Raw genomic sequence first — 12,121 nt, forward strand, 5'->3', positions numbered from 1 at the left:
GTCATGGACACAAGCACGGTACCTTCACAAAATAGGGCTATATTGGAATAGTAGTAATGCCATCTTGACAATTGTGTGAGCTTTCTAAGATGCTATTTTGACATAAATATGAATATAGGAGTATAGCTATAAGCTTCTTTTAGCCTTCTCTGAGCATCAGTATAAAATAACTACTACTGAATCACAAGATAGACCTAGCTACTCTTCCAACCACTAAGTAAAATGGGAATGAGCTTGAATACATGATCTTAGGTGCTGGGAGGCATTAAATACTCACATTAGGGAGAGGCTTGTCCTTTATTTTCAGAAATCATCATAACATATTAAAGAATGGAGACTGGTTTGGGTTCTTTGTTTCTTTTCATCCTCAAAAAACACAGTTTATGAACACAAGAAAGAGAGTTCACAAGATCTAAGTTTTAAATGAAAATAGTTACAAGAGTGTCTTGTTGAAAATACGTAAAAACAAGCAAAGATTTTTGTAACTATTTGCATCACTTTGTCGAAGCTATTAAATATCACTGAGAAAGCAAGCGACTCAAGATCTCTGAAGAATCTTTACACTACAAGAGAAGAATTTTACTTTCAGCTGGGGTTTTGCATCTTGATTTATTGAGTCGTAGTTTCTGAATACACTGTGAAGCACTAGAAATAGAAATGTACTTGGTCCAAGCATGCCATCACTAAACTATGTGTCAGACTCATATGCATGCACATACATAAAAATAGCCCCACCAAAAATGGCATACCCAGGACACAATAAATGCATTCTTTAATTCTCGGCAAACTAGGCATTATTTTGCATGTGCCAATGTAGAAAGCAGTGAGGAAAAGAGTAACAGTTATAGCATACACATGACAGTAAGTACTGAAACTGGATATCACTCTTCAGAAGTCTCAGAGGATGGATTCATGTCAGCAAACAGTGCAGCTGCACACATTATGATAGTCCACAAAGAAAGACACTTTAAGGTCTCAACTCATCTGGCTTAGATCTCTACTTTCTCACAAAATAAGTTTAAACATTGGTATGCCCATTTCTCTCAAGATAAATAGTTCAGATGTGATAAATTTCAAGATGGGAAATCTGCTTCTAAAATATAGCAGCATCGAGCTATATAGCCGAGCAAAGGACATCTTTTTAAACACTGACAACCCAAAAATTCATGTCTTTGTTTTAGTTATGCAACAGCATATACGTAAAGAAATTGTCCAGCTTATCTACATTTTATAAACTACTAAACCACGTATAGAATGTATTTAAAATTCTGACAACTAAACCACCATATTTCTACACAGAACAGGCACTCAAGTTGTGTTTCTACCAGTAACTATACGGAGTATTAAACATGGAATCTTGGGCCTCTTCTGACTTTATAAACTTCTTTCCTTGGGTATAGCTCAAAGTAGTTCAAACACTGAAACAGCTCTTCCCATCTCCTGAACCTTTCTTACATTATATTCCCTACCACTCAGCTAATGGAAATGGAGAAAAGTATCATAATGTTAATGCCATTATTTCAAGATTTCACATACAGCTGTCCTTAAATAACATCTTCAGGAATACCGTATCATGTGAAAAAAGGCAGTAGATTGCTTATCTGACTGTACCTAAATGTGTACAGATTTTACCTGCAGCAACTGCAATTTCTAATGACAGAAACAGGAGTCCTACTCTGGACTTCTGACATTTGGTGCTCATGTGCAGGTATGCCAAAGACATCATGAATGATACTTCCAGTTCATCTTGGGCTTAAGTCTAATTCATTATATTTCCCCTAGTAGCTGATCTACATGCACAGCACAGCGACAGCCTGAATGCACTGAACTTAGTACCCACGTACAGGTCTATTCCATTCTTCTTTGCATGCACTTTATGTTAATTATGCATGCGATGCAACTATTTATCCAAAATTCCCAAACGCTGACAATGCAAGTGCTAGATATCCAGATATCTTAGGGGTCACCACTTAAAGGGATTACACAAATGGGGTTGTGGTGGTGAGGAAGATACAGCAACCCATTTAGCACCTAGGACGCTTAAGGGTACAGAAATTTACATTAAAAACTTCTAAACCTAGCAATTACCCAAATAAACTTTACTGTGATCCTACACACAGTCTGATGCAGCACTAACTTCTACAGCCTTACTGCATCTTGAAAATTGGTGTAAGAGGAGATGAATTTTCATCAGTTTTTGTAGTAAAGCATGAACCACACAGCTTAATCATTTCTTAAATATGAAGAACCATTTAGAAGATGAATAATCAAGACCATAAAGTAGTGAACCATCCAATTTTCATGTTATTCTATTTTTTACTTTTTTACATGGGCTGATCCAGCTTTCCCTTTCACTATTCACCTCTCCCTTGTCCCCCCCTCTAAAGTGCCCTAGCCAAAGCAAATTGTGTAGAAGACTTCAGATTACTGCAGCCACTGCATTACTGCCCTGAATTACTGTACTGTACTACTAATTACTCCACTAGTGTACTGAATTAATGCAACACATGGTAAATATTTCCTTCTTGATCCTACACTATTTTAAACATTATGTGGTGGACAATAAATAGAAAGACAAAAAAAGTGAAAATTACTTAGCGTCTCCTTGTTAAAAGTAGAGATATTTAAGCAAAGTTACTGCTGATGATCGATTACAGAGATAAAATTATTTTTTATTTTCAGGTATCATAGTTTTGCTGGCAAGCTCTATTTTAGTGTTACCCCACAGCTCAAAAATTTATTCAGAATGGAAGAAAATGGAAATGAGAATGAATGTAAAATTCTCTCCATAAAATGAAATGCACTGATAGCTCAATGAACATAATTTTATACTTTAATGAAACATGCCATAGGCATATGATTCTAACCTAATGTGTGAATTTCACCTTTATATTAAAATTTAATGTATTATGATTTTATTTTAATATGTTGCATTTCCATTTTAATTGTGAAACTTTTCAAGTTCATTTTTCATCAATAGATAAAAACCTATGACAGTTTTCAGTGAACAGTATAAGCTATGTATAATTTAATATGCAGTTGAAAATTTCTTATTGAGTTCTTAGCTCAGTTAAAAATGCGTTGGTGAAACACATAAGGGAAGTTTAAGTGCTACTGTGCTATGTAATTTCAAAAAAAAAATGCATATGGAAAGGTCCTACTTTACATTATTTTCAATAAAATTATTAAAAATATTTTACTTCCTTAGGCCAGTCCCAATTCACACAACAAACATTTTTAACAGCTCTCCAGAAAACCTCTTCTTCCCTGCTCCTGCTTTCCTCTTCCTGTTTCTAAGTAAAACTAAAAAAAAAAATATATATATATATTTTCTAAGAAATCCTTAAAACATGTACATTGAATTATTCCAAGGCAGTCCTTGATCAATCACTGAATTTCTCTTAAATCCATTTGGTTTTGAAAGTTTCATTAGCATCTGATTTAATTAGTCATAACAGATCTTAAAAGCATTCATGAAATCTTCTTGCCTCCTACCATCATAAATTCTCCTGTAATATACAGCAAGAAGAAATGTTGGTTCAGTGCGGAGCACCCAGTAGTACGCATAATGTAGGGTTTTTTTTTATCTCTGATTTTTCCTGGCTATTACTATGATACTACATTAGGTCAGATCAAAAAGCATATTGTAAGTCATAGATAAGTGTTCTTAAAGAATAAAGGAGAAAAGGTAGAAAAAATATAAAGGCTTTATAAGAAAGCAATAAAAAAAAAAAAAACAGAGCTGAAACAGAGAGAAAAAGAGAACAGAGCTATCTGTAAAATGAAGTATACTTTGAAAATTAATAGCTAAGTAAAATCATCAAAACCTGTATCTATACATTAATTCTAGACATGAGTAGATATAGTTAAAAATCCACAAATGCTTGGTGACATTTTTGATCTTTCAAACGAGAACAGAAGTTCAGAGCAGTGAAATGTGTTGGACTCTAGAGCTGTCTTGAAAATAAATGGGATATAAAACCCTAAAGAAAGCAGTGAGTTACTTTTGGAACTGCTAAATGATGACTAGTGTTATCCATTAGGATTTCATTGTATTATTTGAGTTTGAATTTACTAAGCAATTTTTTTTCTCCATCCTTGTTATCTCTGTTTCAGACTGATATTTCAATATTTCAATTAAGAACTATGAACTGCACTGTTAGTCTTGTCATATCGCTGTATTGATTTGTGTCTATAGTACTGAGGTCTTACTTCAGAAATCTGGGGTGAGCATTGTTTTAGAATACAGGACTCCTAATGACATAGTAAAATCAATCACATAAAAAAAGAAATCTTTTCTTCTATGTGACTTTCTTGGTACATATAGGATTTTTTTTCCTTTTGTGACTTTCTTGGTGCACATAGGTGTTTTTTTCCTCTTTGTGACTTTCTTGGTGCAGGTAGTTATATACCTGCCAATATTGTAAATAGTTTTTGCAAACATTCAAAATGTTGGGGAAAAAACATCAATAGCTTATTTCTTCATTTTTCATGTAAAAAAGTAAACCATTTCAATTGCCTGTGTTGATTACGATTGCTGAATAAAAGGATATAGCCAAACTTTATGGCTCAGACTTGGAAAAAGAATTAAGTTGTTTATACTGAGTTCATCTTACATGATATGAGTTAGTCCTTATTTATTATTTCTGGGACAGAAGTCCAGGTTCACTACAATGAAGAACAAAAGTCCAGTAATTTGATAGAAGATACTTGAGTTTTAATCCACCTCCTTTCCCCCCCCTACTTCCGAATAAAGGAAGAGGATGGATACACTTTTTGAGTGCTTGGTTTCATTAGAACTCAGGACATAAAAGATGCTGTTTCTCTTCCAGATATCATATCTAAATATATTTTTCATTAGCCTATCAAGCTGCATCTTGAAAGTAAGCTTTTAACCCTTGATCCACTCTCTTCTTCTACCAGAAGGCTTCATCATTACAACAAGAACTCTTCTCGCTCCTCCTCCTATCTATTTATATACTATAAACTCATTTGTCCTTACCTAAATTCTCAAGATACTAGCGTTCACTTCCTGAAACATTTATCCTTTCATCTCATCTTACATTGTCTTTTGTAAGATAAGATGATCAGAACAATGTAAAACCATTACAGTTCTTATATTCATCTGATTCACTCTGAATTCTTTTGATGAAAGAACTATACTCTTGTACAGTATTCCTCGTGAGCTCTTACTATCACCTTATAAAATGAGGCTTATACTTCCCTAGCTCTAATGGAAGTATTTCACCAAATGTATCTAGGTTCCTTTTTCCTCTCATAAATAGTCATAACACCTTCAGCTAGCCTTTGACACAACCTACAATTATTGTTGAAGTCCAGATAGTAAGTGTGGTAGACTAACTTCATCTAGCAGTTTCATTTTAGCCAGATAGAAACCTCTAGTTCTCTCTGCACATCTCTTTCATACATATACTTCAAAAATACCAGTTTAGGAAACAAAACAGTATTGTTAGAGTTCACTCATTCTGAAAGATCTTGTTCACGGAATAATACTATGGAAGCCAACAGTACTACTCTTATTCTGTAGTTACTGTTTTGCATCAGTGCTAATGTATCATAAACCAGCACAATTCTGATCTCACTAGCAACATGCTGAAAAAAGCCTACAGTGAAGATTACATGAACATTTTGACCATTTTAAATACTCTTTTCAAGTATTCATTCATTTGTGTAGATTTGGCAGCATAATTCTTAAATTATGATCAAGAGCACAAGAAAAGATTATTTCCAAAGCAAAAACTAATCTTTATATATGTATATATATATTTTAGATAGTGAAAGAATTAAAAAAGGAATTTACATAAACTTCTTCAGTAGCTCTTATATATAGTTCCATAGCAATTTAATATGCAGGGCAAGACAAGTAGTTTTTATACTTTTGTGCATATTTAATTGTGAAAGAGGCTAAAATACTTAAACAAAACTCTACAGAAAACTCCATAGAAACACCTGCATAATATCTTCCCATAATGGAAATTTCTCTAGTCAGTTAATAATAGTTTCACATTCACAAGCATTCCTTCAAAATATATCTGTGTCTTTGTAATGAGGAATATCTTATAGAAGACCATTATAAGTTATTTAATAAGGGTCATTTGTTACGTTTTCATGGCTATTGTATTATGAAGTACTGGTGTTAGCCAAACTAAAATAGTATTTTTTTTATTCAGTATATGAATAGCCACTTTAGTAGAATGCTTAAGTATGCTGTTCAGTGTGTATGATACAGTAATACAAAATGTTTCAATGATTTTGTATAAAGAATTCTAGCAAAATCAAGACTTTAAATGCGGCACGAGAGAATAATGTGCACAAAGGACTGGTGTCATGGTTTAAACCAATCCACACAGGTCGTCCACTCACCCTCCCCCGATCCTCCCCACTCCCGGAGGGATGGGGAGGAGAATCAGGAGAATGTAACTCCCACGGGTTGAAATAAGAACAGCCCAGTAACTAAGGTATAACACAAATCACTGCTGCTACTGCCAATGATAATATTGATAAGAGAAAATAACAAGAGAATACAATACCACCGCCGAATGAGTTCGACACCTCCGAAGAGAAAGTGTGCCCTTCTGGGTAACTCCCAGTTACCTCCCTGGGCATGACGTGCTGTGGTATGGAATACCTCTTTGGCTAGTTTGGGTCAGGTGTCCTGTCTCTGCTTCCTCCCGGCCTCCCCTCATCCCCAGCAGAGCATGAGACTCACAGAGTCCTTGGCCAGAATAAACATTACTTGACAACAATTAAAAACAATCGGTGTTATCAGCTCTCTGCCCAGGCTGGAAGTCAAAACACAGAGGTTGCACCAGTTACTAAGAAGGAGCAAAACGGCTCCTGGTAAACCCAGGACAAATAGGCATAGGCTTTCTTCTCCAGTACAAGACTGATTTAATCTGTATGTGGGATTTGGTACCTTTTATTATCTGTGGTACTACTTTAATATGTGATAAATAAGCATCATAATATTATTTTAGAAGTATCTTAGCCTCTTTTTCCTATTTTTTTCCCCCATAATGGAAGGTTTAGAACTTTAAGTGACACAGTTCAGAAGTATATGCCTTACCTATATCCTATATTAAAGGATACATCAGAGAAAAGGACAGTGAGAAAATAGAGGAGATGACATTGTAATGTGAATGATTACAAACAGGAGATGGAAGAAACTGTATGTATATCAAAATTACTGCCAATTTTAATTGCCAAATTAGTACGCTGTCATGTATTTAAATTAGAAGAGAATACAGGCCCTCAGATACTCCCTTGACCAAAGATCTTCTGAAGTGAATGTAGAGCCACAAAACCAGTACAAACCAAACTTCTAATTTTTAACAGTTGATAACCATAAAAAATACTGGACTGAAATTAATACAAATGAAACATAAAGAGCTCTTCAATTATATGTTTCATATGTAAACCAAATACAAAGCTTGTTTTTCAGTTATTCTACTTAAATTACGTATTTTAAAATTCTGCAGAACTGCAGCTCTGGGTTTTTTTTTTCCATAAGTGTTAATAAATGAAACTACAGTAATTTTCAAGAAAGTAACTTTCACTAGGTAACTATCTAACCCAGCTGTCTTTAAAAAATATCAACTATATGAGTCTTCCACAAACTGCTAGTGCTATAAAAGATGTTCCTCTTCATTTGTGTTTAGAAATTCTTCATGCACAATAGATTAACATGAAACAATGGATTAGCACAAAGTAAGTTAAAATTACATAATAAGTAATATTCAACATTAGCCTGAAAAATTAAACTGCTCCTTCCCTGAACTAGTGTATGTGTAAAAATATACCACTTGCAATTTGCTTCTGAACGTCTATGCAAGTTAAATTAAGACATTCTAGCATTGCTGTTTCCCAGTCTCATGAATCTTACCTTTTAATATTTCCCTTTTAACACAATAAACAATATTTTGTTTAGACTCCAAATGTTGGTCGCTCTCAGTATTTTAGCATGTGGATTAAAACCCCCTGAATATAGAAACATATCAAATTTTTAGCTTTACTACTTTAATACTTACAATTGAATTCCCTAGTTTTCTAAACTTTGTTTCATTCACTGATTCCATGTGTGACTGATGGAATAAAAATGTACACATGTTTAAAAAAGCCAAAATTTTGCTTAAGATTTAAGGGAGATGACTACAACTACATCACTGATTAATTTGGAATAAAGCAGCCATTTACAAAACACATTTTTTAGACTATAGTTGTTAATGTCTAAACACATACACAGAATAGATTTATATTTTAATCTCTATTGTCCAAACTTTTATCAGATCTGATTTACACTGCGCTTGACAGTGAAATATATATAAAGTGGCATCAAAAGAAAAACCCTTATCTTTCCCTTTTGACTTTTTATTAAGTCAAATTAATTTAAATTACTACAACAATATTATTATTAATCTCATTTTTCCTTCTGGCTGCCCACTAAAACTCAGTTTTAAGGAGATTTAATCCCTTTACCATTTGGTTCAATTACATTTCCTGAATGGATACCTGACCTTTCACTTTTAATTTATACAAAATACTTTTCCATAACTACATGGGCACAAGTAAAATAATATCCAATACCTCTATGAGTAACAACTGCAAGTTCTTTAGTTCTTTCTATCTGCTCAGCATTTCTTGGTCGTCTTCTTGTGCTTTGTAAATTTGCTTGATGAAGGAAGACTGCTTCTTTGGAAGTGGCCGCCTCTGGAACTGATTTTCTTATATTCATAGCTTGCACTTGCTGTTCTTCAGAAGGTTGTCTATAGATGGTCACTGCACTGGATACAGCAACATCAGCAGATGTGCTAGCAACAGTAACAGCACCAGTAGTGGCGGCAATACGCTCCTCTAACTCACCAGTGGAGGCAGTTTTGATCAAAGTGGAAGAACCTGTGGGACACACAGTAGCACTAGATGCTAACTTTTTCTTTAGAATTTTGTTTTCCTGATCAACCTAAGAGATCATATTTCCCTCTGTTTAACACAGTAATGACAAGTGACATGAAAAGTAGAAAGTCAATATGCTTTATTTAAAAAATTAATCAGAAAATCTTTAATGCTACTGAACATCTTGCAATTATAGTGATATTGCACATTCAGTGTTCAATGTTCTCAATAACTTGATAAACTCTTGTACCAGTCAGTGTGACAGCACATAATTTCCACCCCTGAAAATTCAGTCCTGAAATAAACATGGCTAGAGTAAAATATACACCTATATCACTAAAAGCGACATGTAAAAAAGTTGTAACCACCCTATCAAGCAGTGAAACAGCAGCATTATATAGTAACCTAGGTAGCAGGCGAAGCTTCCATACACCAACTGCTAATAGGGCTGACAAATATGTTCATACATTTGATTCTCTTAGTCAAAGGTTCATAGGGCTCTAAAAGCTCATTTAGACTTGATACGAGGCTAAGGGTGGATGGATAGTAAAATGTACATGTATAAACAAAACATCTAAACATAATTCTCTAAGCCTGGATAAAGGCTGTAATTCTTCTTTCGTTCAGATTCCTGCAATAGGCCAGATTATGTTACTCAAAAAACCCACCCACAGAATGTTTGGAGAGTTAAAAATTTGTCCATGCACTGCTTGTAAAAATATTAAGTGAATATTCCTAACTTGTCTAATAACTAAAACATATAACCCATGTGGGAATTTTTAAGATTTTACTAACTTTTTCATCCTTCCCTATTTCCCCGATTTGGCTGCAAATGTTTGGAACCCAAGTCTCTCACCTGTGAGCCTTTAGAATACGTAACACAGAAAAAACTCTGTCTTGACTGGAATGAATAAATGACTGGGCAATGCATAATAAAATTCATAACAAATTAGCATAAACAAAATTAATATAGCATGAACTGTACTATGCTATACTAGTATTTTAAAAATATGTGACAGTTATTCCATAATAATGATTATGGGGCTCTTGAAGAGTCATTCTAACAAGAATATTCCACACTTTTTACTGTCCTCTCACACAGACTTTGAGATTTGTCCTTTTAAGTGTAGTGGGTGATGACAGGATGGAAACAAGAGGTTTTGCACTGCTGGAAGAACTTATACACTAGAAAATGGAAGTACGACTCCCAGAGGAACTGTGTAGTATATAGCACCTTTCATACAGGAGGTATATCAAATCTCTTGAAAGAATTAGCAAGTGTTCTGTATAAATAAATAAAACAGATCCTAATGCCAAAAATGGTCTTGCTAATAAAGTCTCCTTTGTTTAATGCAGAAATTTTAGGCTGAAAATGTTTCATTTTTCAATACTACTAAAAGAATACTACCATAACAGAATACTTAAGCATTATGCACACAACTAATAAGGCTGTTGTGGGTACATATTAATTTTGCTATCTTACATTTCATGTCTTAATACCTGTTCCGCACTACAGCACCTCTAAGTCATACACTGGTGGTTCCCCCTACAAAATTAAATTACCTTAGAAGTACCAGTAAGATTCCAGGTTTATGCATCAGAGACTGAATCAAAACCTGCTTACTGTCCTATGATGAGAGTACTAAAAGTAACTAAAATACACCTAGACATGTTTCAGTCTTTATTTTAGAATAAAAGAAGAAAATTGCCACAACAGTAAATAATATCAAAAGACAGGGCTAGTTGTGATTCAGGATACAATAAATTTTGAAAGACTGCTATCAAGATTAAAATACAGAAAATACAAGTGCATGGTCTAGAGATATTTTGGAACATGATAATGCTGATTAAAACAAAGAAAATTTATTGCATGTTACATAACTACTACTGTTGACACAAGATCTGTGTGGACACATTTTTACCATGCAAGCAAATATACAAGAACAGGCAGTTCCTTGCTCCCAGTATCAAGCTCAAAGCAAAACTAAATTCAGAATCTCAGTCAAATGGCATGTTACACCCTACTGCTTTAAAGAGGCACAGCATTTTAACTGAAAGCAATTTAAGAGGAAGTTCATCTCAAAGGAGAAAGGCAAGAAAAATTATGCTTGCCTAAAGCTTCAAAGCTTATACATTGAAAATAACTGTACAACTCTGATACACAGGCAACTTTCAAGCAAAACACCTAACTTGTTAGGCTTCCATATACACTTACACTGCAGAAAAATGAACATGCAGGTCAGTAAAGGGTAAACAGTGTGGTGTGATTTGTATGGAAGGTTTTAAGACAAAATTAAGGTTATGGATAAACAATCTCGTAAGTATCAGTTACTGCAGAGAACACATACATTCATGTTTGCCTAAATATCATTTGTAATGTGTCAAATCATGAACTTTGGTGTCTTAGTATTCTATGAAAACCGGCTTAGATCAATTGAAACACCTATGTTGTATGGGCAATGTAACATATTCTTCAGTTCAGCCACCTGCAGTCAAATGTGATATTTCAATTTTTCAAAGAGACTATTTTAAAAATTGCAACTTCCTATATGACACAAAACAACCCCCATATGTTATTTTCCCTGCATATTACAGTTCAAAAGATAAAATAGAAAAAAAGAAGCACAAACTCACCATGAAAAATAGTGCAAGAAGGAAGAAAGGAAGACTGATTTCTGTTTTTTGGATAAAATTTAAAACAATTTTCAGTCAGTTGAAGTCAACCCAGAGGTAGGTCATCACTTTGAATTCACAATCAGCAACTAAGAAAATCTGAGGCTTAAGGAACTGCCAGGCTGCACCATGGGAGGAAGCAATAAGGATGTGGAATCAAGAAAGGGTAATTATTGCTTTGGGCATGGGTTCACAAGAACAGATCCTGACCAGATCCCAGACTAAAGCAGTCTGAGACCTACTAGGCTGCACAGTCATTTCTCTAAGTGAGTCCCTGTGGCTAGAGAAGAGATTAAAATCATTAAAATTGAGGACTTTTACGTGTCAAATTATACTGCTTACGTGATTAAAGATCTGAAGCAGTATTTACACAAAAAAGAATCACAAATATGTATAAGTTGAAGGAGATGAAGCTAATGATCTACAGAGCAATTCAGTTCAGAAAACTAGTCTGAATGAACTACTACTCAAAAGTGTTGCAACTGCTAAATCTTTGGATAACACAAACATATGGAAGACCCATAAGCCTTTCTATTTA

The 12,121-nt window shown here is 34.2% G+C and overlaps 1 protein-coding gene across 3 annotated transcripts in view; it reads right to left on the reverse strand.

Annotated features, from left to right (window-relative positions):
* CSMD3 (CUB and Sushi multiple domains 3) overlaps positions 1 to 12,121 on the reverse strand; it is a 614,489-nt gene that overhangs the window by 359,033 nt on the left and 243,335 nt on the right. The window contains exon 7 of one of the 3 annotated variants that reach the window (XM_065668826.1): positions 8,605 to 8,913. The exons of the other annotated variants lie outside the window; for them this stretch is intronic. Coding sequence (XP_065524898.1) covers positions 8,605 to 8,913 — 309 coding nt within the window. The remainder of the gene's footprint in view (positions 1 to 8,604; positions 8,914 to 12,121) is intronic. 3 annotated transcript variants of the gene reach the window in all.

This window comes from Lathamus discolor, chromosome 2 (assembly GCF_037157495.1).
Source record: "Lathamus discolor isolate bLatDis1 chromosome 2, bLatDis1.hap1, whole genome shotgun sequence".
Taxonomy (NCBI): domain Eukaryota; kingdom Metazoa; phylum Chordata; class Aves; order Psittaciformes; family Psittacidae; genus Lathamus; species Lathamus discolor.